The following is a 25,963-nucleotide window of genomic DNA, read 5'->3' as shown; positions in this document are numbered from 1 at the left end:
TACTGGGTTTGAGTTGTGCAAGATTACTCTGCAAAATAATCATAGAAAAAGACACACAATAGCTTTTTCTTCTAGCATTCAGAATGAGGGATGACCATGGGAAATTATTTACAGCAGAAGCTGTTGGGTTGTTGAACGTCAAGTGTAGTGATTTATTACCAGCAGCAGGGATTGAGTTTAGACTGCAAATTGAGGTGGGAATCACCTGGGGTCTCATTTCTAAAAGAGTGCTGAGAATCCCTACTAATAGTATACGTACTCCGAAAACCCGCCAACCACCTTGAGATATGCGCACGTAGTCTAGCCTCGTATTCCGCCCTTTTCACGCCCACATTCAACCATATACAGTCAATGCAAAGAGCTTTATGAATAAAAATGGTTAATGGAATGGAAAATGGATGGATGTGCATTTCCATGACTTTGAACCAAATGTTCTGAGTCTCAAGTGGAAATAATCTCTGCAACAATCAAGTTCAGGTACTTTGAAACTGCTGAAGGGGCATCATCAGCCCTCATCCTGAATCAAGTAGATTTTATGTCACTTGTTTCTAGTTTTGTAATTTTTCAAACCAGTTAAACAGAGGGATTTATTTTTTATTTAATGTACTGTTTTAACCCACCTTTCCTGCTTCCTGTTGTGCAGTTTGACCATCAATCCCATGGTTACCAGTGCAGTGAGGGAACCAATGGCGCCGAGAACAAACCCCACGTTGTCATCTGTGAAAATCAAACCAGTACAGAATTAGTCTCTCTATCAGCCATATATCATTATAATGCTTGTAATTTTGCTTCTTCTAAATTCCATCATTGTAGCTCTTTAGATATTTAACAATGTAGAAACTTTAGGTTGTCATTTCCACTCCGAGCTGCAGCAAACTAATATGTTGACTTTCCTCCATTTACCCATAATGTGGTGTGAGACCTCTTTCTTTTGTCAACAAAATCTTATAAGCGGGTCAATGTGTGGCTCCCCTTTGTCCTTCTTTTTGTGTCACGAGTCGGCCAGACTCTGTTGCTACAGAGCCATGCTGTTGTAATAAGTGCATAAAGTGGTTCAGCATTGTCTTGCTGAAATATGTAAGCTCTTCCCTGAGAAAAGCTTTGTCTGGATGTCAAGCATTACACAACTTTTCAGTGTTTTGTTGTCCGTGCCAACTTTTTTAAACTTGTTCCTGGCATCAAAGTTTCCAGTTTCAACATTTGATATGTTGTCTTTCCACTATTTTCAACTGAATCTAAGGTGATTATAAGGTGAAGGTGAATACTAGTGATTGCAAACCATCAGAATCAGTATTTATTAATGTTTTAAACAGTGGGTTGTATTTTGCACCAATGAATGATAGAATTGCAAATAGCTTTTAGTTTTTATCCGTATCTATATTATCCATGCAGCCATCCCAAAAAAGCCCATTGTGTTCTGCCAGTAAAACAGCAAAGCCATGAACCTGTTTTTATATCTATGAAGGGGATCAAACCAAACAAACTAACACCTTTGCTTCAAATATTATAATAAGCATAATGCTTGGTGGAGTGACAAAGTCCTCATTTAATAGACTTTCCCCAGAACTCTCCTTTGACATTGTTTGAACTTGATTAGATACTTTCGTGATCAAATAAGAGCATCTGAAACTTCCCTCAGGTCTTGGCAAATCCAGTGAACCATTTTTTTAATTTATTTGACTTCACTTTCATACAGTGTAATGAGCCAGGAGGTTCATTTGTCTCTTCAAGGTAGGCAAGTAAACAGGCATAGTCCGGTCACTCCGAGACATACGACAAATTTGGTTTATGTTTGTGAGAACGCACTGCAGGAGCTGGTTCTTTAAAATCCATCAGCCTTGGAACATCTAACACACACACATACAGAATCACAGTGAAATACACACCTATGTGTGCAAATACTCCAAGAAGTTTCTAAACTAATCAGTTCCGCTACACATGTCCAGGCCTTGGATTCAGCAGCACTGGCATCAAGCGGCCTGATGCTAAAGCCCTCAGCGTCAGAGTGACAAGCTGCCCAGAGTATAATTGTGCAGGGAGCATGTCGAGAAGCTTTAACATCCACCTCTTTTAAAGTTTTTTTTTTTTGCTTCTGGCAAATCCTTAAAGCCCCATCATCACTCCACTGAACCCAGCTTGTATTGGTCAAAAAGCAAAGCTCCAGGGAGCAATGGTGCTCAACTTGGACCATTACATTTCCAGTGATTCAAAGAAATTGAGAGACATCAGGGAGTTGGGCAGAAGAAGCTGTGGATAGAATACAGAAGAAAAAAAAATCTGTACACTTCAAAAATGGAAGTGTTAACTAGTGGAGGTGGAAAATTGAATGCTTGAAAAAAAAATTGAATAGTTCAATATTTTGCATGAGGATGTTATATCAATGCATGGCCCCCTAGTCTCACTTTTTATGTATATTAACTGCAAATATGAAATTAAGTCATAATTTTAATCAAGGGGTGCAACATGGAAATGAAATACTTAGGGTACACAACGCACATGAGGACTCAGCTCCCTCTCCAAAGATCCAGAGGTTGCATTAGCCAATGAGGGCAAAGCTAAAGCTAAACCAGCTCTGAGCAGACTGAGCAAACACTGCATATTATTAATAATGCCACTCTGTCTCCATCACCCCATATTGGTAACCTCACTGTCGAACAGCATATCACCCACGTCACCAGAACTGCCTTCTTTCACCTGAAAAACACAGCTCGACTCCGCCCATTAGTCTCCTTTTCTACAGCTGAAACCCTAAACCATGCATTCATGCATTTCATATAGTTCATCATCCAAAGTCCTCAATAAACTCTAGTATACTCAGAACTCTGCTGCCCATCTACTCTCTCACTCCCATTCATATCATATCATTTAACTCGCCCTCTTACATTAAAGTTACTAACCATAGACCTTTCTGGAGTCCCTGAGCTCCCTTGTCTCCTAGGTTCCTCTGAATCACTGCTGTAGACATCCAGCTGCTGTGGACCAGCGGCTACAACTACTACTATCCGTCTCATTACTATCATCGCTCTCTCTCTCTCTCTCTCTCTCTCTCTTATCCTCCACTATCCCTCTTTCCAACCCCAACTCGATCTCAGCAGATGTGTGTCTAACAAGAGTCTGGTCCTGCTGGAGGTTTCTGCCTGTTAAAGGAAGTTTGTCCTTGCCACTGTAACTTGCTAAATGCTGCAAAGTGCTCTGCTCATGGTGGATTAAGATGAGGTCAGACTGAGTCCTGTCTGTAAGAGGGAACTGGATCTTATCCTGTCTTGATGTTGGGTCTTTGTTAATAATAGAACATAGAGTACGGTCTAGACCTGCTATGTTTGCAAAAGCGTCTTGAGATAACATTTGTTGTGATTTGGAGCTATATAGATGGATGAATGGATGGATGGATGGATGGATGGATGGATGGATGGATAGATGGATAGATAGATAGATAGATAGATAGATAGATAGATAGATAGATAGATAGATAGATAGATAGATAGATAGATAGATAGATAGATAGATAGATAATATTAGTCCATCACTTACTTCTTGTGCAGGCATTCAACGGAAAACAAGGGCTAAAGAAGATGGCGCTACAAACACTAGAACCAGGGTACGTGACTGTCCCGTTATTTCATGGATACAGTCCCACTGAAGCTCAACAGAGAAGTTAAGTTAAGGAGGGTTGAGCACAGAAGAAAGGGTTTGCTTTGATGCCAGGATGTCACAATAACATGGACACATGGAGGTCACAGTCAGTGGATTCATATTACTGTAACGGCTCGTTTTGTGACGGACGACTGGCAGCAGCTATCTCACCTTCTCCAGACTTGAGCAGCACACGAAAGTCACACTGGGCAAACTACTCCAGTAATAGTACAGGCGTCCATACATGATTGAATTCAGTTAAGTTAAGTTAGACTAGACTGTAATACAAACAGTTCTGTTTGTCAGGTGTATGTCACCTTTATTACAGCAACAATAAGCTCTTTTAGTACGTGAACTGTGGCTGTCTCTGAGGTTTATAATGCAGACCTCACAGCCCTTTTTCACGGCTGAGAGGTCATTTGACTACAAAACATCTAATAAAAAAAGGGAACATGGTCAGAGATGCAACAAGTACCCTTATAAACTCAAAACTTTTCAAAGACCTGAGCTCACCATTGTTCAATCCCAGCGTTTGTCTCCTGGAGAAATTGCAAACAGGTGATACCAATCAGGAATCCAAGATTGTTTTCATAACCTCAACACGTCCACACACCCCTGAGACAAACTCTTATCACTACAGCATTTCGTAACACAGGGATGAGTCTTTTTGACGATGCTGATATCATCTTACAATAATTCTGCTGAATTTTCCTCCTTGAGAACAGCGTGTGTGTTTCTGTACTGAGCTACTGTTGTCATCTGATATGTGAATCTCCCCGGCGGACTGACTTAATGTGATGGGTGCAAGTATTCGTGGAATTCGAACCCCGTGTCAGACGGCGAACTCAAGACATCAAATGTTTTCATGTACAAACTTAACCAGCGTGTGGTTTTCTTAACACACTCAAAAGCAACAAGGCAAAGTAGAACTCCATCCTTTCATGACTGCAAACCTGCTTTTTTGACTTCAACAATGGTTTGAGATTCAAAACCCTCCTGGAGGTGTTTAGGATTACAAAGTGAACACAGCAGCAGCAGCAGCAGCAGATGTGGGTTTGCAATGGGATGCCAGGTGTGTATGCCTCAAATGCTAACGTGCGTATGATGCTGGCTCAAATGTATTGTAGGATTATATGTGTCTACTTGAAGGAAATATAAGTCTACGCCAAGCGGCAACCTCCTAAAAATATGAGTCCAATGCGGAAGTGCTAAAATCTGCAGTTCATCTTGGATCCACTTGAGGCTGGCTCCAGAAGTACCGGAAACCACATACACACCCAATCAAAAAAGCAGATCTTTACAGCAGAAATAAACACGTTTACAGCCTGGTACAAAAGATGAGTGTAGTCTGGATAGCTCATTTCTCGATCGGCACACACTGTACGGGGGGTACATTTTTTCATAACAGGGCAATTTCCAAGATATTAAGATTTTGAGTCTTCCAATGAGAGGCACTGCTGACTTGATTGACAGGCGGGAACACTCTAGCTGTTGGCTAGGAGGCTCAAAGCCCGCCTCTTTACGTCACAATTGCTTGACAGCAGCAATATGGCTCCCGCCAACGATTGTCCTCAAAACAGTGCTTTACAAACAGATAGGTGACATCACGGATACTACGTCCATTATTTATGGTTTTGAGCTCACAGCCAACAGTGTGCAGGTCAGGTAAAATACTCTGTGAAATGCCATGACATCTGAAACTCAAATCTTCCCAAAGTAAGTTACTCAAAGGTAAAGAGGTCCAGCCAAAGGGAAATTGATTGAAAGACAATCCTCATAAAAATAGCAGAGTGTAGCAAAGAGCCAAGAACAAGCAGCAGGTGGTCATAGACAAATAAAGCTCAAACATCTGCATCCACTGGACAGTAAAGTTGCAAATAACCACTCAAACTTCAAATAAAACATTTTTCCATGTAGAGAGATGATGTTGCTACATATCTTCATCCATTCTGGGATAAATAAAGTATCTTAGAAGTGACTTTATGACTTTGTACTCCCACAGTCCTTCATTTAACATCAGTATAATCTTTTCGAGACTCTGAAGATGGAGAGAAGTCTGACTGATTCAATATTCATGTCACTTTTTTTTAAAATAAGGCAATCTTGACACTAACCCCGAAAGTCCACAGGATGCGCGTGCCCCGCGTTACGGCTGCTACACGGCTTGCGCCCGGGTCCACAGGACGCGTGTTGGGAGTGCAGCGCCAGCAGGTCAGCTGGGTCCAGCTTAAGGCTGATTTATACTTCTGCGTCTCCCCTACGCAGCAGGGGCTGACGCGGACATGAGCCCCACATACTTGTGCGTCGATGTGTCCGTGTCGCGCAGCAATTCTCCACCGAAACGCTTGAGGGCAGTGCGGTCTCTCTGATAGCCGGTCGCCTGCTTCCGGTCCCGCTACGATCTCTGTTTACTTTTCCACAGAGATTCAGAGCGTGTTATGTTAATCTACAGCTGATACATGTTGCTGTTTATCATACAGACATGATTACGTGAAGAATAGAGAGGAGGAGATGAAATACACGGCCGATGTGCGGCCGATGTCCGGGATCCCGGAAGTGATATGAATGCGGGAAAGACAAAGCTGCCGAGCGGACCAATCACAGAGCTTGCAGTCCGCGTCGGCTCTACGCGTAGTTACATTTTGGAGGAGGTGCACGTCAGCTACGTGCGTAGGCCTCGGCGTAGGTACGGGAGCTACGCGGACCCCCCGGCGTAGGGTACGCCGTCGATTCAACGCAGAAGTATAAATCAGCCTTTAGAGAGAACTACATTCAAACAACAGGTTACAGCGCCTTTCTGTGGTTGAATTTCTGCTCATTTGGATAGTATTCCATTACTTTTGTGCTTTAATCATCACTGAGGGTCTTTGTTAATAATAGAACATAGAGTACGGGCTAGACCTGCTCTGTTCGGAAAGAGTCTTGAAAGAAAGAAACAAGTGTGAGGTCATGACTAACAGAGTCAAAGCAACTTGTGAAGACAGATAGGTTTTTGTGAAACTGACAGGGAAGAGGGGATTAAAACATTCCCAGAACATCAACAGAAATTGCCAGATTGAAGTGTTGGCATTTCAACATCTTCCTTCTTCTGTGCAAACTTAATTTTTCTACACTGCTCGGCCTCAGGGGCATCTTAGAAAAAAAACAAACCAAGGTTTTGTCTTGCAACACATTTTCTTGAGAAAACCACTCTTCCCCACTCTTGGAGCTGTCACCTTCCTCTGAATCACTTTCTTCCCCTTGCGTAAGGAACTCTATTAACACTATACTACCATCAACGTGGTGGTGGTGATGATCCTGTTATTGGTATGCATCTGATTCTCAATCAGGGCTATTGTTTTTCAGAGGACCGTGACAAAGAGCCGCCAAGCTAATAAACCCCATAACCTCATAGCTCTCACTCTCCTATGGTCCTGTTTGTGCTTGGATCAAACACACTTCAAGGACTTTATATCCCATCATTCCAGCCAAAGATACCAACATTGATCATCCGAATTCACCACACCCATTTGAGGAGGATAAAACACACACTGACAAGTCAGGCAGCAGGTTATAATCCATGTCAAATAGGTGGGGCTTTCACTGATGGAAGATATTCATACAGAGATTCATTTTTGACTGAAGGGACTTAGTGTCACCTCTGCTGACAGGCGCCTTAAAGTGACTCAGAGAAGAAGTCAAACTGGATGCGGTGGCATTTGTTGTTGGGCGGCGTGCTGCTTTCATCCAAACAATGGCTACAGTGCTCCGACTGTTGAGCCTCCACATCATGCTGTGGTGATTCATAAAAAGGGGGAGGAGGGGATATCTGTCAGGGCGGCTCCTGCTAGCTCTGCATTTAGTGTTGTTTACATGACTAGAGGACACATTTGAATGGCATAGGTAACAGCTCATGTGACACCTGCCATTGAGCACCTCGGGTCATGTTGACAGTTGTTAGCCCTGATTTATTTAATGAGAGTGTGAGAGCAAGTGTGATTGTTCTTAAATAGCTACAAATGCCACGCTTTGTGTTTGTGTGTGTACACCATGCTGCCTCAGTTCTGTAGGGTTGTGTTTATCCTGATGGTAACATGCATGTTAAGACAGACAGATAATAGAGAGACAGACAGACAGACAGAGATCAGATTTTGTCTTCTGTATATACTTTTATTATCATTATTTTCATTGTATTTGTATTTATATCTTATTAATTACTTTCTTCTTTTAATATTATTTGATATTCTTACTTCTTGTGAATATAGCTGTAATGACTTCATTTCCCCCTGGGATAAATAAAGTATTTCTGATTCTGATTCTGATTCTGAATATCAAGCGGCAACCTCCGTTCCCAAAATATGAAGCCCATGCAGATTTGTTATAAACTGAAATTTATCGAGAATCTGATTGAGGCTGGCTGCAGAACCACCAGAAACCACATACACACCCATTCAAAAAAGACGATCTTTGCAGCATTAATAAACATGTTTACAGCCTGGTTCAAAAAACGGCTTCGGCCTATGCAGCTAATCTCTCTATCGGCACACACTGTACGGAGGATGAATTTTTTTCTAGCACGACGGTTCAGAAGATATTAAGATTACAAGTTTTTGCCCAAATAAGGACATGACTGACTTGATTGACAGGTGGGAACACATAGCTGTTGGCTAGGAGGCTCAAACCCCTCCTCTTTACGTCACACTCTTTTGAATGAGTTCAGCATTTCCAATATGGCTGCCGCCGACGATCGGCTTCAAAACAGAATTCAGGAACAGATGGGTGACGTCAAGGATACTACGTCCATTATTCATACAGTCTATGGTTAACATGTGGGACAGCGGGACTACAACTATCTACGTTCCTATAGCGTGTTGGAACCAGGTAGAGAAGGTTTGTACCTACAAGGACTTTGACTTGGTATTTTGTTGCATAACAACGTAGTAAAAATAGGAGTAAAATCAGCATCAAATAGAAGAATTGACGATAAAAATGTGCAAAAATCTGAAGCTGTTGTGCAGCACTGTGCAAACCAAAGATTTTACACTTTGGGTACGGGGTAAGAGCGTAGACTGTATAAATAATGGACATAGTATCCGTGACGTCACCACTCTGTTTCTGAAGCGCTGTTTTGAGGCCAATGGACGGCAGCAGACATATTGGAAAGGCTGAACTCAACATAACAGCTGTCGTGCAAGTGTGAGGTAAAGAGGCGGGCTTTGAGCCTCCTCGCCAACAGCTACAGTGCTCCCGCCTGTCAATCAAGTCAGCTGTGCCTCTCATAATGGACAACTCGTAATATGAATACCTTTGAAATTGCAGCGATCAAGAAATGAACACTCGATGAACTTCTTCATTGGCTTCAATTCTCGCGGCCGGAGGTTGCCGCTTGGGTAAGTCCATGCCCAATGTTAGATAAGTAATGTGATTAAAAGAAGATCAGCAGTCCTGATTATTAGTATATTGGGTTATTTATAACAAACAAAGCTTAATGAGAAACATTTCCAAACAGCTCTGCACTGAATTAAAAAAGCCTGGAAACGAGTGTGTTTGCCTGAAGAAAGAGTCAGCATCTATTGTGTCCAGCTGTGACCCAGTGGGTTGTTACTAAATCTGACATATGAAGTCCATTCATCCCTGATTACTATCAAGAGGAAGTGTTGTTTGCAGCTCTAACAAGAAAAGGATGGAGGATGGGGGTGAAGCCGTGAACATGGGGTTAGATTACTAGTGAAGTGGCTGCTTCATTTCACTTCCCCAGGCCAACAGCTCAAAAAGAAAAACTCTTAAAATACCTCAAACCTGAAGGTATAATGAAGTATATGAGTATTCAAAATCCAAAGGGGCGATCGGTCAAAAGAGAGAGTTGGGCTCTTGTTGTTGTTTTTGTGTTAATTCATTAATACTGTGGAGGAAGCTAAATGTATGAAGCACTAAAGTCCAAGACAAATTTCCCTGGGGGGACAATAAGTGTGTGCTGTCGTATCCAGTTGTATTAAATCATATTGTGTCCCATCATCTAGTCACAAGAGGATGCCCACCCCACCACCACCATCACCGCCATCCATCATCTACAATCTGCTTGTTGATGTGATCACTGTCCCTTTGTTGGCTCTCTGCGCATAAAACACCTTCTCACTGCAAATTAGACCTTCTCTCGCCTATACACCTGTCTTAACCAGAGATCTATTCACTGCCTTCAGACCGTACCTAACGCAGGTCACATCACTCTAATTAAAGCATCCCTGCATTGGCTACCTGTTGTTTTCAGGATTGATTTTTAATACTTTTAATCACATTTGAAGCACAACAATAACCTCGCCCCTCCATATATTTCTGAGCTTTTTTCTATGAACCAGGACACAGTCTGAGATCCTCTGGCAGTGCTCTGCTCGCTGTTCCAGGGTCTAAACTGAAAACTACAGGCGACAGGGCCTTTGCTGGCACGGCCCCCCGACTGTGGAACAGCCTGCCAGAGGAAACCAGACTCACAGAGTCCGTCCCTAATTTTATTTCACTACTCAAGACACTCGTTTAGAAAGAAGCTTTAATTTGGGAATTTATTCTAATTTATAACATTTTGCCTCTCTGCTTTTATTGTCTGTTTTTATTATTTTTGTGAAGCAGTTACAAATAAGTATTATTATCATTATTGTTGTTATAATTACTATTATTATAATTACTATGATTAATATTATTAATATTATAGGTATTGTTACTATTATTATTATTATTATTATTATTATTGTTACTACTATTGTTATTATCATTATTATCATCATTATTATTATTATTATTATTATTGTTGTTGTTACTAATATTATTCTTATTATTCTTATTATTATTATTATTCATATTATTATTATTGTTACTACTATTGTTATTATCATTATTATCATTATTATCATCATTATTATTATTATTATAATTATTATAATCATTGTTACTATTATTATAATTGTTACTATTGTTATTATTATTATTTATGTAATTATTTATCATAATTATTATTGTTAATATTGTTATTATTATTAATAATATTATTATTGTTACTATTATCTTTATTATTATTATTTTATTATCATTGCTAATATTACTACAATGATTACTGTTATTATTATAACTATTATTATTATTGTTATTATGTTATTATTATTATTATTATTACTATTATCATAACTGTTATTATTTATATTAGTGTTACTATTTTTGCTATTATTATTATTATTATAATTAGTAATAGTATTTGTTTATTATTTTTACTATAATGGTTATTATTAATATTATTATTATCATTGTTACTATTATCATTATCCCTATCCCTATTATTATTATATCTTGCTGCACTGCACCGTACTGTATCACATCTTACTGTAGCCTGTCATATTGTATACCAAGGTATTATTCACTGTATCATGGGACACCATATCCTTACATGTATCGTATTGAGTCCTGTCATATCTCATTTTATGGTATCCTATCCATCCTTTCAGGTCATGTGTTGTTGTATCCTCTGTCAGAGAAAGGGCTCCATGGGTAATATTGTAAAATATAATGTTTTAAACTTCAAGGGTTGATGTTGCTTACACTGATATTTTAGGATTTATGAATAGTGGTGCATTTTGTTTTTTATTTCAGCTGCTAGTCTAAGTTTGTCGTATCTTGCTGTAGCTGCAGTTTGAATGAATAATAACTGAGCAGTGACCAGTTTGTTTGCAACATCCAGAAGCAGACTTTAAACTGCTTTGTCATGAACCCTATACAGAGGGGATTTAGTGGGTAATACTGCCATCTGATGGCGACAGCTGATGATTGCAACAACACTCTGAGAGTTAACATTTGGGATGATGAATGAAAGCATTAGAGTGACCCAGGTGCTTCTGATTTACAAACAGAAAGCCGAGCCAATCCAGGATCAGAAGTTTATAGCTTTGTAGCTAATGGTCTGCATGAGGAGCCGAGTGCTGAGTCTATTGAATCTTCTCTTTCAAAGAGGCCAGATGAGATGAAGAGCGTTCCCATAGTCCCTAACAGTTTTCATGGAGGATGCTGCCAATCATACTGAACGTGAAACATGTGAGGGGTTACCTAGTGATAAGTAAGTAAGTTTCAGTATTTATGCTGAGCTCTTTCTGGTGCATGGAGCCAAACTGACACACAAAGACTGAAAATAAAATACTTTGAGAACGATGAGGATGATTATTTACAGAAACTCCTGAGAACTTTATGGCTTTGGATGCTTTGCAATTAAGAATTATACCTTTCATTTTTTTGAAGTGTGTCATAGAATTAAAATATATCATACTATAGTGTGAAAATCAACCCACAGAGAGCAGATAAGATTAAGTAATAATGACAGCGGTATGAATTGATTGTTTCCTCATCTTAAGGTAATGCCACTGCAACGTGGGAGTTAAAGTGAACTTTAATTTGGATGTTTGTTTACGCAGAAAACAATAATTGAATGTTAATTCCTTTTTGCACAACATCAGAATGTACTGGGTACTCAGTTGTTCTCTTGAGACTGGCTTTAAGCACCGCCTGTGAATAACAGCTTTCCTGCATCTGGCTCTCAAACTCTCTTATCAGATATTCAGTTGTTGCATCAACAAGGAGAGCTTTTCTGGTATTTCTGGATCGGGCCGGATACATTGGTTTATGACATAGACTGTATAAATAATGGACGTAGTATCCACGGCGTCATCTATCTGTTTCTGAAGCGCTGTTTTGAGGCCAAGTCGGCTGGAGTCATATTTCTGCTCTTGAGCGATTGTGGCGTCAGGAGGCAGGCTTTGAGCCTCCTAGCCAACAGCTACAGTGTTCCCGCCTGTCAATCAAGTCAGCTGTGCCTCTCATTGGAAGACTCGTAACCTCAATATCTTGGAAATTGCTGCGTAATGAAAAAATGCACCCCCCGTACAGTGTGTGCCGATTGAGAAATGAGCTATCCAGACTACACTCATCTTTTGTACCAGGCTGTAAACATGTTTTTTTCTGCTGTAAAGATTGGCTTTTTTGAATTGGTGTGTATGTGGCTTCCGGTACTTCTGGAGCCAGCCTCCTACATTTTTTATTTAAAAGTGCACACACACATACTGTACAAAAAAAAAGATAGAACAAATGAAAGAAAGAGAAATCAAGTGAATCACACCTGTGTGATGTTATTATGGACGGCGGGCGGAATAAAAACACTGCGGTTAATCTACCAATCAAACACGTTCAGCATTGCAGGCCCTGCCCCCCAAACTCCCCGGGGACCTTTGAACAGGTTGCCGGTTCTATCCCAGCTCCGGCAGTCACATGCCGAAGTGTCCTTGAGCAAGAGACTGAACCCTGCATTGCTCCCTCTGTTGTTCAGAGGTGTGTGAATGTGAACAAATCAGCTAACACTGATGGTCCCTCACTACATAGCAGCCTCTACCATCAGTGAGTGAATGGGTATGCATAGGTGAATGTGACGAGTAGTGTAAAAGCGCTTTGAGTGGTCAGAAAGACTAGAAAAGCACTATATAAGTACAAGTCCATTTACCATTTACCAACAGTACTATCTTCCTAGCAGGGGCTTTTTAGGGGGGAGACTATCTACCCCTGAACTAAATTTAGACCCTGGGTCCACCGGTCGAAACGTAGGTAGTTCCAGGGTAAAATTCCTCTGGTTGAAAAACGCCTTTATGATACAGTCAGTAATCACAGGGTGTCAAACTCTAGTGCATACCCTGCTTTATCATCAATTTCCTTCAAATTGAACCTTAACTTATTAAATAAGTCTTAGTTTGTCTTAAAGAAGACTTAATGCAAAAGACTGAAACCATTATTCAAAACAGAAGATGTTAGCTTAAAAGATGAACCGTCAGTTCAGACCGTTTCCCCTCCTCTGGCATTTGTCACCAGTGGAGTCAGCCTCACTTTTGAAACCAGAGGCGATGTCCACTTTGTTAATATATTCCATATTCTCATCACAACCAGCTGTTTGTGTTATTCGCCTTAGAACTGACCTGTTACACATTGTGGTTGCTCTCCCGTCCAGGTCCCATCCTGCAGACAGGTACGCTCCGTTGACCTGTACAGTATGTAACCTTTGCTACAGGTGAAACTTAGAGTGTCCCCCTCAAGGTAATGTGTCCCATTTTTCTTCCCGTTCCTGGGTGTAGGGAGCCGGCCACAAGACGACACTGATGCAAAAAGAAGACATTCAACAATCGAACAACTCAAACTCTTTTGTCGTCTAACTAATGACAGTTTTACCCAGACACACGCCGGCTCTTGCAGGTCGTGTTTGATGCATTTTCAAGGATGCTTTTGCTTTTCCAAAACAGACCAAGCTGTTCCAATATAAGTGTATGATCACCAAAACTATTAATACTCTAGCAACACCAGAAACGAGCAGCCCAATGTATCAACATGTTTTTGTCGATGATTATAAAAGACAACAAATAAAAGGGCGGGGTTTTGTTTCCCATCATACCCGGCTCCAGGTCTTCCATCAGAGCTCGGTGACTCCGGTAGGCCCTGAGTGTGGCATTTCCCATTTCAAGGCTCCGAGTAGTCAGGGTGTCATATTTACAGAACTCTGCTCCTTCTCCAGAGCACATCCTCAACATATCCGCCACCAGAGGGTCATCGGGTCTCTCGGGAAGAGAAAAGGCAGGAACAAAAGCAGGATCGTGGCTCGGTGGGAAATAGTAGGTATCCAAAAGATACTCCGAGTCATAGGTGAAAAGAGAGGATGTCTTTGAGATGTTCCCTGAGAATGAACAGGATAAAATAACATGTAGATGTGAAACAAACAGGTTTTATGTTGATTGAAAAATATCAAAAAGATTATGTGAGCAGTGCTAGTGTTGCAAAATTCTGGGAATTTTCAAAGTTGGAAACTTTCCATGGGAATTAACGGGAATTTATAGGAATAAACCAGGAATTTACTAAATTGAAGGTTGGCTCTTAATAGGGAACTTAAATATAGTTGAGGAGAATATGTTTTAGCATAATCCTGACTATAACAATCAGATTTCATGCCAGTACAGTTGAATATCTATGCTATTACTCAATCACATGCACATAGCACACTGCTTACTGCAGGGCTATTGAGACCACGCCCCCTACATGCACTGTGCATTCCTCCTTCACATGCACAGATGATTTCTAGACTCCTGGACCACACTTTTGAGCCCAGAGCACAAGACTATAAAAGCCCCACAATGAAGTCTGGAGGACGAGGTAGTTAGTGATGTCAACGGCAGACACATTCAGAAATAAGCTCGGGTCAGTTAAAAAAATCGGAAGTCCTCATGAGAGGATGATCTCTTCCAACATAATCCAGAATTTGTTTCGGCCTCCCTGATAGCTTATTATGGGCTTATTACGCTGTTAGAAATTTGCTTGACTGCCTGAACGACATTTAAGTCCTGGATGGCTGCAAACTTTCTGCACTTAAATGATAATAAGACAGAAGTCATAATGTTTGGATGTGGTCCAGCAGTCTTTCCAGCTGGTTTTCTGTCCCCCCTTACACCAAACATCCAGTCATCAGTCAGGAATCTTGGCGTAATATTTGATGACAGGCTGAAATTTGATCGACAGGTTACTTCAGTTGTTAAAAACAGTTTTTATCACCTGAGGATTTTATCAAAAGTAAAGGGGTACCTCCCACAGAGAGATCTTGAGACGGTAATCCATGCTTTTATTAACACTAGACTGGATTACTGTAACTCTCTGTATTATGGCCTGGACCTCTCATTATTGCACCGCCTGCAGCTGGTACAAAACGCTGCTGCCCGTCTCCTCACTGGAAAACATAAGCGTGACCACATATCCCCTGTCCTAGCTTCGCTGCACTGGCTCCCGGTTGCTTTTAGAATAGATTTTAAATTTTTATTGTTTGTTTTTAAAGCTCTTAATGGCCTAGCCCCCCAGTACCTGACCGAGCTTCTCCAATATCATGTCCCTGCCAGGACATTGAGATCATCTGGTCAGTTGCTATTGGTCACTCCCAAAACGAGGCTTAAAACCAGAGGTGACCGAGCCTTTGTGGCGGCTGCCCTTCGGCTCTGGAACAACCTGCCCCAACATTTTAATCAACATTGAGTGGACATCTGGCATAATCTTAATTAAATTTTTATTTTTTTTATTTTTTTTTATTTTATTCTATCTTATTTTATTATATATTTGCACTATTTACGTATTCTAGTATTGTATTTTAGTATTGTATTGTATGCTATGTTTGTCATTTGTGCTGTTTTTGATCTGTACAGCACTTTGGTCAACCCCGGTTGTTTTAAACGTGCTCTATAAATAAAGTTTGAGTTGAGTTGTATAGAGCAGCACAGTACAGGCTTTCCTCGGTTGCGTCCATTCTGAAATGTACTTCCTGACCCCCATTTGAATTCCACACGTCACTGGCACGACGGTATTGCAAACAACTTATTCCCAGTTATTTCCCATAAATTCCCATAATTCCCAAATTGGTGTGTATGTAATTTCCAGCCTCAAGTGGACGCTCAAGGAACTGCAGTTTTTAACACTTCCGCATTGGCTTCAATTCTTGCTGCATGAGGTTGCCACTTTGGCAAAACTAGGAATATGCCCTCCAGTACTGAAACTGTTATGTATATTTTTTCATTCCCATAATAGCGAGGGATAAAAATGTTATTGTGCCATCTGTAATAGCAACATTTATGCTAGCTATCGCCTTAGTAGCACATGCTTGACCACCCTTTACCATCCTTACTGATTGCTTTAACTTGTTTTCTACAACACAGACTAAAAGAGAAAAAGACATACAAGGTAGAAAATGATTAGGACAACTCAAAGAGATCAGTGCAGGACACATACATTACATAGCATGCCCTCATGTTAATCTTTTACTTCCCACATGCTTTAAGTGAATGTGTACTTACACTGATGCAAACGGCTTCAGTCAAAAGTAAAAGTTAAAGCATTATTAGCATGTCTGTTCCAGAGATGTGCTTTTACTTGCACTGTATGGTCCCAGCCCCTGATATCTCTCTGTAATCTCTCACAGATGTATTAACTCGAAACATGTGGCTTGCTTTGTTTCTGTGCACTTTTAAGACTTTTTTCACATTTTAGCCAAATGGGGTTCAAATGTGGAAGTTATCTATCAAGACGAAATGATAGGGAATTACGAGCAAGTCATAAAATGCCTGATAATCCCTCGTTCTTCTTCACATGCAGCATGGCTCGCTACGTAAATCAAGAAGATACCTTTAAATGTGAAGTTTGGGAGTCTCTCAAACTTACAGCCAGCTCCAAAGGTAAAGATGTCCTCTGCTGTGACATCAGCTGGGGGGATGACCTCTCCCACATGGGTCAACAGGTCATCTGATGGGTCAGAGTTCATCAGACCCAAGAGACCCATGGTTTGGTTTGTAAACTCTGTTGGAAGGAGGACCGTCGCCGCCATGGTTCCTTCCTGCACACGAACCTCCACAGCAGCACCAGAGTGGAAGATTACTGTCACGTTCTGCAGGCAGGGAGCGAACACAAACACTCCTGGAAAAGAGAGATTGTGTTTGCATTTATAACACCTCAGCAGCTTGTTGATTGAATCAGAGATAGTTAAATTAAAGGGGGAGAGTGAATCCGGTTGTGTTATTTCAGAGGAGGGTTGGCAGGCTGGATTGCTGTATTGCACTTCTCATTGGGATCCCTAGCAAGAGCATTCAGAGGCTCCAGTATATCCAGAATGTCGCAGCTAGGATCCTTATGAGAGCGCTTACATCACATCCATCTTTAAATCACTACACTCACTCAGGATTGAGTACAAAATCTCTTGGACCAGCTCCTAGTTATGCTGCTATAGGCTTAGACTGCTGGGGGAACTGACAGACTGGGATCCTATCTCACCCCTCTCCCCTTATCACTTACTTTAACTCTCCCTGTCCCATTAAAGTTACTAACCATAGACCTTTCTGGAGTCCCTGAGCTCCCTTGTCTCGTAGCTTCCTCTGGATCTCTGCCATAGACGTCCTGCTGCTGTGGACGTTCGAGACTCCCGCTACTACTACCACTGTACTATCTGCCTCATCACTATCACCTATCTCTCTTTCTTCATCTCCTCTATCCCTCTTTCCAACCCTAACTGGGTCTCAGCAGATGTGTGTCTAACATGAGTCTGGTCCTGCTGGAGGTTTCTGCCTGTTAAAGGAAGTTTGTCCTTGCCACTGTAACTTGCTAAATGCTGCAAAGTGCTCTGCTCATGGTGGATTAAGATGAGATCAGACTGAGTCCTGTCTGTAAGATGGGACTGGATCTTATCCTGTCTTGATGTTGGGTCTTTGTTAATAATAGAACATAGAGTATGGTCTAGACCTGCTCTGTTTGGAAAGAGTCCTTAGATAATGTTTGTTTTGATTTGGTGCTATAAAAATAAAGATTGAGGTTTTTGACAATACTCACCCCTACATCTCACAACCCCTATTTTTGTCTTGTGGCCCCCCAGGGGGTCCCGACCCACACTTTGGGAACCCCTGCTTTACATGGGAAAAAATGATATTTTTCTCTGCGGTACTCTGCTGCACAAAAAGGATGAATCTACTATCTTCTGATTTCAATTTCATCCATGCAAGACTTCGAAGAGGATGATGAGGTGTCTCTGACATCAGATGACAATGTTTCATGGTACAAATGTCTTGCAATAGTCTCAAAGCTTCCTCTTGATGCCAAAGTTAACAGGAGGAGAGTGTAAATGATCTCACCGTGCAGGTCCATCCATCTTTGCTCCGTGAAATGAAGGACTTTTTGGTTCCTCAGCACCTGAAGGTTGCCCTCTGCTTGACGCACCTCAATGACATCAGACGCTTTCTCCTTCATAACCACTGATGACAGCCGTGTGGCCGTGGCCAAGGTACCTGTGTGGTCAATTAAAACATCATATATCTAAGTGGCTGTGTTACAGTGTAGTTAGTCCTTCCAATTCCTGTGGTTGAATCACATCGTAAGTCTCGAGGATATCAAATTAATCCAGATGTTTTATTCCATGATCTAACGAGGGGAATATTAATGCCATCTGGCCATCTACAGTTGCTTCAACCAGGGTTGTTGTGCAATGACTTGGAGGAAATTCTAAACAATAAAGCTAACATCTGTTCCTTTTCACTACATCTGACCCCAGGAGGTACAGAGTGAAAACAAGAGGGAACTACGGAAACAGGCTGTCATTTTGCAGCGCCAAGATCAGGACGAGGAAAAAAGATAAGAGAGAGCTTTAAACAAAACTGAAAAGAAGAGTGCAAGCAAAAGAAACCTCAAAAAGAGAACCCAGATAACCAATCCTGTGGCTGATTTAAAATAAATAATCAAACTACAGGATTCGTCTGGTCCAAACAAAGCTCTGAGCTGAAACATGTAGAATAGAATTTAAAATCCTTCTTTTAACCTACAGTACAAAGCCCTTAAAAATCAGGCACCCTCGTATCTTAAAGAGCTCATAGTGCCCTATTACCCCTCTAGAACTCTACGCTCCCAACATGCAGGCTTGCTAGTTGTACCTAAAATCTCTAAAAGTAGTATGGGAGGTAGAACCTTCAGTTATCAGGCCCCTCTCCTTTGGAATCATCTACCAATCAAGGTCCGGGAGGCAGACACCCTCTCTACTTTTAAGAGTAGGCTTCAAACTTTCCTTTTTGATAAACCTTATAGTTAGAGCTGGATCAGGCTTGGACCAGCTCTAAGTTATGCTGCTATAGGCCTAGACTACCGGGGGAACTGGCACACTGACACACTGGGATCCTAGCTCACCACCTTCCCCCCAACCCCTTCATCACTTGCTTTAACTCTGCCTGTCCCATTAAAGTTACTAACCATAGACCTTTCTGGGGTCCCTGAGCTCCCTTGTCTCGTAGATTCCTCTGAGCTTCGGTAGACGTCCTCCTGCTGTGGACGATCTGGACTCCAGCTGATACGGACGTTCTGGACTCCAGCGGCAACAGCTTCTACCAATCGTCTCATCACTATCACCTCTCTCTCTTACTCCCCTCTATCTGTCTTTCCAGACCCAACTCAGTCAAGGCATGATGGCTGTCTAACATGAGTCTGGTTCTGCTCGAGGTTTCTGCCTGTTAAAAGGAAGTTTTTCCTCACCACTGTAACTAGCTAAATACTGCGATGTGCAATGCTCATGATGGATTAAGGTGGGGTCAGACTGAGTCTTACCCTGTCTTGAAGTTGGGTCTCTGTTCATAATTTGACATAGAGTGGTCTAGACCTCCTATGTTTGTAAAAGCGTCTTGAGATAACGTTTGTTGTGATTTGGCGCTATACAAATAAAGATTGATTGATTGATTGATTGATTGATTGATTGATTGATTGATTGATTGATTGATTGATTGATTGATTGATTGATTGATTGATTGATTGATTGATTGATACAGAGAGATACAGAGAGATACAGAGAGATACAGCAGAAGCTCTAGGATGAGAGAGAGGACACATCGAACGTGGACTCACCGTTCTTGAGTTTCACCGGCTCTGTCCTGGCCTGAACGCTCAGCTCTCTGTCTGTCGAAGACGCGAGGTGGAACTCTCCTTTACCGTTGAAAGTGTAGCTGAGGCCGTCAAACGTTATAAAATGTGGATCCCCGAGGACGACACCTGTGAGGCGCCGAGAAACAAAGCACTGATGTGTTTACATCAAATGCCATGTGGGCACAAGCTCATTCAAGTTCTCATTCATTTAAAGATTGTTTTTTTGTAACACCAGAATGTGGATCGCAGTTGTGTTTATAGTCTCTGGAGATCAGGTGGTGAGGTGTTTGATCTAATCTCCACAGCCTCACTCTCAGCTGCAGTCTGTGATTCATTTACTTCTCCTACACACTGATCTGGTATTACCTGCTCCTTGAATGTCCATTTGCAGAGCAGAGTGTGTGTGTGAAGCATGTGAAGCCACAAAGAGGCTTATGTACAGATGAACAAACATAAGAAATGTAAGTATTTGTTGCTGCTTATGAAGTAGTGTCAGTTTAATCACTATTTATAAAAGCACTGTCTCTCTGTGAATATATTAAACTTAAATCTATTCACAGAACCGCAACCAGAGCATGCACTAGAGGAGACTGTGTGACACCATATAGGCGTACTACATTTACTCTCTGATAGCCGGTCGCCTGCTTCCGAACCGCTACAATCTCTGTTTACTTTCCCACAGAGATTCAGAGCGTGTTATGTTAATCTACAGCTGATACATGTTGCTGTTTATCATACAGACATGATTACATGAAGAATAGAGAGGAGGAGATGAAACACACGGCCGATGTGCAGCCGATGTCCGGGATCACCGAAGTGCTGTGACACAATGCTGACGAGCCGACCAATCACAGGGCTTGTGGTCCGCGTCGATTCTACAGGTAGTTAAATTTTGGAGGAGGTGCACGTCAGCTAGGTGTGTAGGCCTCTGCCTAGGTACGGTAGCTATGCAGACCTCCGGCGTAGGCTACGCCGTGGATTCAACGCTGAAGTATAAATCAGGCTTTAGTCAGCTGATTCACATCGAAACATGCCTTAAATGTGAAACGCCTCCCTGATAGCTGAACAAAGTATGAGACCACATGATGTTTGTTCCACGTGATAGAAAATTGAAACAAAAAAATGTGTTCGAGTAAGTTCTTAACAACCAATTCATCGATACTCAATATATTGTGGATGATCTCACCGGCTCTCGGGGGCTGGTAGTTGCGACATCCACTGGAAGGTCGATGGTTGAGGTAGATGTGGCAGTGGTGGGACCACAGGCAGCAATAGTAGAAACTCATGACATCATAAAGCCAGTGAGAGTACCCCGGCACCCGTGGTGGCGCCCTGTAAGGAGGGGAGCCCCAGTCGTGCGCCCTGTCTGGAGTGCTGCCGCCGGTCGAGTCTCCTGTCAAAACCAGAGCGCCTGTGCTGTCATAGCAGCACTGCTGACCCGAGCCATGTGTAGGACTGGAATCATGGGGAAAAAATCAACAGGGATAAGATGCTGCTATTTTCATTTCAAACAGGTCAAATCTGTCCTCTTGTCATTCCTACCTGGCCTGAACGGCTCGGACACAGTGGACACACCCGGGGTGATAAGTGCACACACTGCCTCTCTCAATGTCACAGCTGTAGTCAGTCTGAAAAAACACAATGCAAGGAAATCAGCCTCAATAAAAAGTTGTAAATGATGTGCCATTATTTAGATTTGATTGAAGAAAATTTTGATCAGCGTCAAATTCTGTTGACTCTGAGAGAACCTTGATAACACTGATCACAAAGTATGTTTCTAAAATGAATCATGTCAGCCTTTGTTTTTTCACCACTGAGCAGACTTTGAGGTGTTTTGGTTCATCGAAATATGCAACTAAAGCAGGGCTTAAAAACATTTGTTTCAATCATACTGCATCTAATGAGTACATCTCTTTACTTCAATAGTGAAATAAGCACTCACATGGAATCGGCCCGTGTCCGCTCGGGCCTGAGCCAGAGTACACGGACAAGGGATGAGTTCATCCAGGAAGTTGGGCAGCGTCTTCTCCACCTCGTCCCACTGCAGACACTTGTTCTCTGCCCAGGCTGCAGAGTCGTCCCTGAAGGCTTGATCCAGGTGCCAGGCGATCACATGACCTCCACTCCAGAGGCACGGCACGTCTCTGCATTCAAACATTTTGTGTATTATTTGAAGGTCATTAACAATCTAAAATATGAAATTAAGGCTAAAGTTAAAAGTGAAGGTTGATACTATTTATTTATTTATAAAAATTAAAAAAAAAATTTTTTAGGAAAAGTAAAAAAATAAAAAATATATATATTTTTTTTTTTTTAAGAAAAAAATAATAATAAATTTTTAGGAAAAGTAAAAAAAAAAAAAAAAAAAGTTTTTTTAAGAAAAGTAAAAAAAAAAAAAAAAAAATTTTTTTTTAGGAAAAGAAAAAAAAAAGATAATTGTGCTTGTATGCTTCTAGCCATATCATTTTTCTTGAGAAACCATCAATGCAACCACTGATGCATATTCCATAGGGCTTTAATTTGTCATAGCCATCTGTCATAGCCATCTATATGCCATACATAGTTTGGCCCACGACTGACATACACATGCTTTCTCAAACTGTTGTGCGCACACAGCTCTATCCCCGCTCCCATCCATCAGTCGCATCAATTGACCCACAGTTTCTCTGTCTGTAATTATTCTATTAGATACTAAGTCATAATAATGAGATACTAAGTCATAATTATGAGATACTAAGTCATAATATTGAGATACTAAGTCATAATAATGAGATAGGTCTAAATGGGCTTCATTGCATCTACAGTTTGAAGGGGCTGCGACAAAGCTTTGCAGACCTTAATGCCTTCATAGACCATCAGTTGCAAACGTTTGGCAAGCTACAGCGGCTACAGTTGGATGCACCAAATATGTTGGATGGCCAGAATAATTACAGACAGAGAAACTGTGTGTCAATTGATGCGACTGATGGATGGGAGCGGGGATAGAACTGTGTGCGCACAACAGTTTGAGAAAGAGTGTGTATGTCAGTCGTGGGCCAAACTATGTATGGCATATAGATGGCTATGACAAATTAAAGCCCTATGGAATATGCATCAGTGGTTGCATTGATGGTTTCTGAAGAAAAATGATATGGCTACAAGCATACAAGCATAATGTTTTTTTTTATTTTACTTTTCCTAAAAAAAATTTTTTTTTTTAAATTTGTTTTACTTTAAAAAAAAAAAAAAAAAAAATTTTTTTTTTTTTTTTACTTTTATTAAAAAAATTTTTTTTTTTAATTTTCCTAAAAAAAAAAAAAAAAAATTGAAATTTTTAAAAAAAATTTTAAACTGGCGGAAACGGGCTTCCATATAAATCAGCTCCATGATCAAAATGTCAAAAAATAATAATAGTGTCAGCCAAATTTAGTGGAAAGTAGGAAAAAGTCCAATGCATATTTTAATTGAGACTGGTTGAATGCTTTGTAATCCACATACCTCTCACCATCTGACTTAGAACCACCAGTGATGCGGATGTTCCCCAGCTCCCACTCAGAGTAGTCCTGCGAGGGCTCGGGGATGAAGCTGAAGGCGCCCGTGTTTGGCTGATCCCCGCCCAGAGAGTACAGATACCTCAGCTCGGCCTGCAGAGACTCCGCTCCTGCCCCTGTGCTCCTCCTGGACTCCCTGTAACCCCACAGCTCTATGTTCACCTTCTCTGCTGCAATCAAACAGCTGTTCCACGTCATCTGAAGCCGTCCGGATGTGTTTGAGGTGCCGTAGTTCTGCCACTGTGTTGCATTCATCAGGGTGACTTGATAGGCAGGGTCTGCTTTACTGGGGTGCACTGATACAGTGAAAACAACAAATATAATAATGAAAGAAACAAAGCATGTGGAGGTGGACTCAGCAACAGAGGCTTGTGTAGTCTGTTGAGCCTTTCATTTAACATTTTAGCATTCAACATATTGTTCAACCATGCTTCTCTACTGGTCGACAGGTTTGTAAGGTAAACACTTGTCTGTGAAGTTTCTCAGTCATCCAGGTCACAGCAACTGGATTTAATTAAAAAAGAGCTTTAGAACTAAAGAAGCTTTCCAGAAAGGAGGAGAAGTAAAAAATCTTCAAGGTGTTCTACCACATCCAGTTACATTTTCAGATGAAGCTTTGGAGGTAAATATTTGTCTTTATTAGGTGGAGAAGTAAGGTCATTTTGTGGAAGATTTGAAAGGGGTGCCCCCTGCTGGCCACAAGAAAAAATACAGGCTTGTATACTAAATAAAGAAAACACTTCGATCCTCGTCCAGATGTTTTGTTTATTATTAAATGTTCAATGAAAGAAAATAATAACTTGAATTAAATCACATAAAAAACACTTCTGTCCTCATAGAGGTGTTTTGTATATAACTAAATGTTCAATAAAATAAAGTAAAACATTTAATTTAATTTAATTTAATTTAATTGAAAAAAAAACAACACTTCTATCCTTATCCAGATGTTTTGATTACTACTAAATGTTCATTGAAATAAATTGATAAATTAAATTACATTAAATTAAAGAAACATTTCTATCCTTATCCAGATGTTTTGTATATTACTTAATGTTCAATAAAAGAATAATAATAAATGGAATTAAACTTAATTAAAAAACACTTCTATCCTCAAGGAGATTTGTATGTTACTAAAGTTCAATGAAAGAAAATAATACATTGAATTAAATTGAATTGAATTAAATAAAAAAAAAACACTTATATCCTTATCCAGATGTTTTGTTTAATACTAAATTTTAATTTAAAGAAAATAATAAATTAAATTAAATTAAATAAAACTTCTATCCCTATCCAGATGTTTTGCATATTACTAAATGTTCAATGACAGAAAATAATAAATTAAATTAAATCAAATTTAATTTAATTTAATTTAATTTAATTTAAAAAAACACTATTATCCTTATGGAGGCGTTTAGTATATTACTAAATGTTAAAATACAAAGAACAATACATTTAATTTAACTTAATTTAATTTAAATTAAATTAAACTAAATTAATTAAAATAAATTAATCACATTGAATTAAATTAAATTAAAAAAAAACTTCTATCCTCATCTAGATGTTTTGTATATTACTAAATGTTCAATGAAAGAAAATAATAAATTAAAATAAATCAAATAAAAAAAACACTTCTATCCTCGTCCAGATGTTTTGTATATTACTAAATGTTCAATAAAATAAAATAATAAATTAAATTAAATTAAATTAAATTAAATAAAACCAGGAAAGCTGCTCAGTGCAGTTCATAACTCTAAGTGAAAAATATCAAATAATATATTCCAGCAACATACCTGACAAGTACTCTCCAGATCTGTCAAAATGTAATCCATCAGTTGAGACATTAAATGGAATCCAACCCGTCTCAAACAACAGAGGAGAGATACAGTAGGCACGGCCTTCAGCATCTATAAAGCCTTCTTTGTTGATCTCTCCTTTAAACCTGCAGGAAAAAAAAAACATGATATTTTTGAGTTTTTTGACCAGTTAACACTACTTCTGTGTTATTAATACAATTTCTCTTGTTCAAACTTTGATCATCTACTAGTATTAAAGACATTTTAAGAGCATCCTGGCAATTTTAAGTCCAAGAACACAAGTTAATCTGAGGCTTTTATTCATAGCCTTAAATGTGAGTCAATGATTGATATTCATCACGAGGAAGTAGTGATGCCTGACATATTTTGTGCTTTGAATCTTACCAGAGTGCTCCTTCAGCTTCACTATACCTTTTGAGATTTTGTATGATTTTTTCCAGCATGCACGTTTTGTTTTTTTTAGTCTCAAGAATCCTTAAAATAATTTGGACAACTCGCTTGGGCAGTACATTGCATAAAACCAGA

The 25,963-nt window shown here is 40.2% G+C and overlaps 1 protein-coding gene across 1 annotated transcript in view; it reads right to left on the bottom strand.

The window, feature by feature from the left end:
• Positions 1 to 25,963, bottom strand: part of susd2 (sushi domain containing 2) — a 35,392-nt gene that overhangs the window by 5,322 nt on the left and 4,107 nt on the right. The window contains exons 3-13 of the mRNA XM_034692880.1: positions 25,415 to 25,563; positions 23,572 to 23,920; positions 22,037 to 22,238; positions 21,637 to 21,722; positions 21,281 to 21,549; positions 20,077 to 20,220; positions 18,327 to 18,479; positions 16,870 to 17,121; positions 14,075 to 14,353; positions 13,605 to 13,781; positions 621 to 717 (exon numbers count right to left, since the gene is read on the bottom strand). Coding sequence (XP_034548771.1) covers positions 621 to 717; positions 13,605 to 13,781; positions 14,075 to 14,353; positions 16,870 to 17,121; positions 18,327 to 18,479; positions 20,077 to 20,220; positions 21,281 to 21,549; positions 21,637 to 21,722; positions 22,037 to 22,238; positions 23,572 to 23,920; positions 25,415 to 25,563 — 2,157 coding nt within the window. The remainder of the gene's footprint in view (positions 1 to 620; positions 718 to 13,604; positions 13,782 to 14,074; positions 14,354 to 16,869; positions 17,122 to 18,326; positions 18,480 to 20,076; positions 20,221 to 21,280; positions 21,550 to 21,636; positions 21,723 to 22,036; positions 22,239 to 23,571; positions 23,921 to 25,414; positions 25,564 to 25,963) is intronic.

The sequence above is a fragment of the Notolabrus celidotus genome, chromosome 9 (assembly GCF_009762535.1).
Source record: "Notolabrus celidotus isolate fNotCel1 chromosome 9, fNotCel1.pri, whole genome shotgun sequence".
Lineage (NCBI taxonomy): Eukaryota > Metazoa > Chordata > Actinopteri > Labriformes > Labridae > Notolabrus > Notolabrus celidotus.
This window is presented reverse-complemented; position numbering and strand designations above follow the sequence as displayed.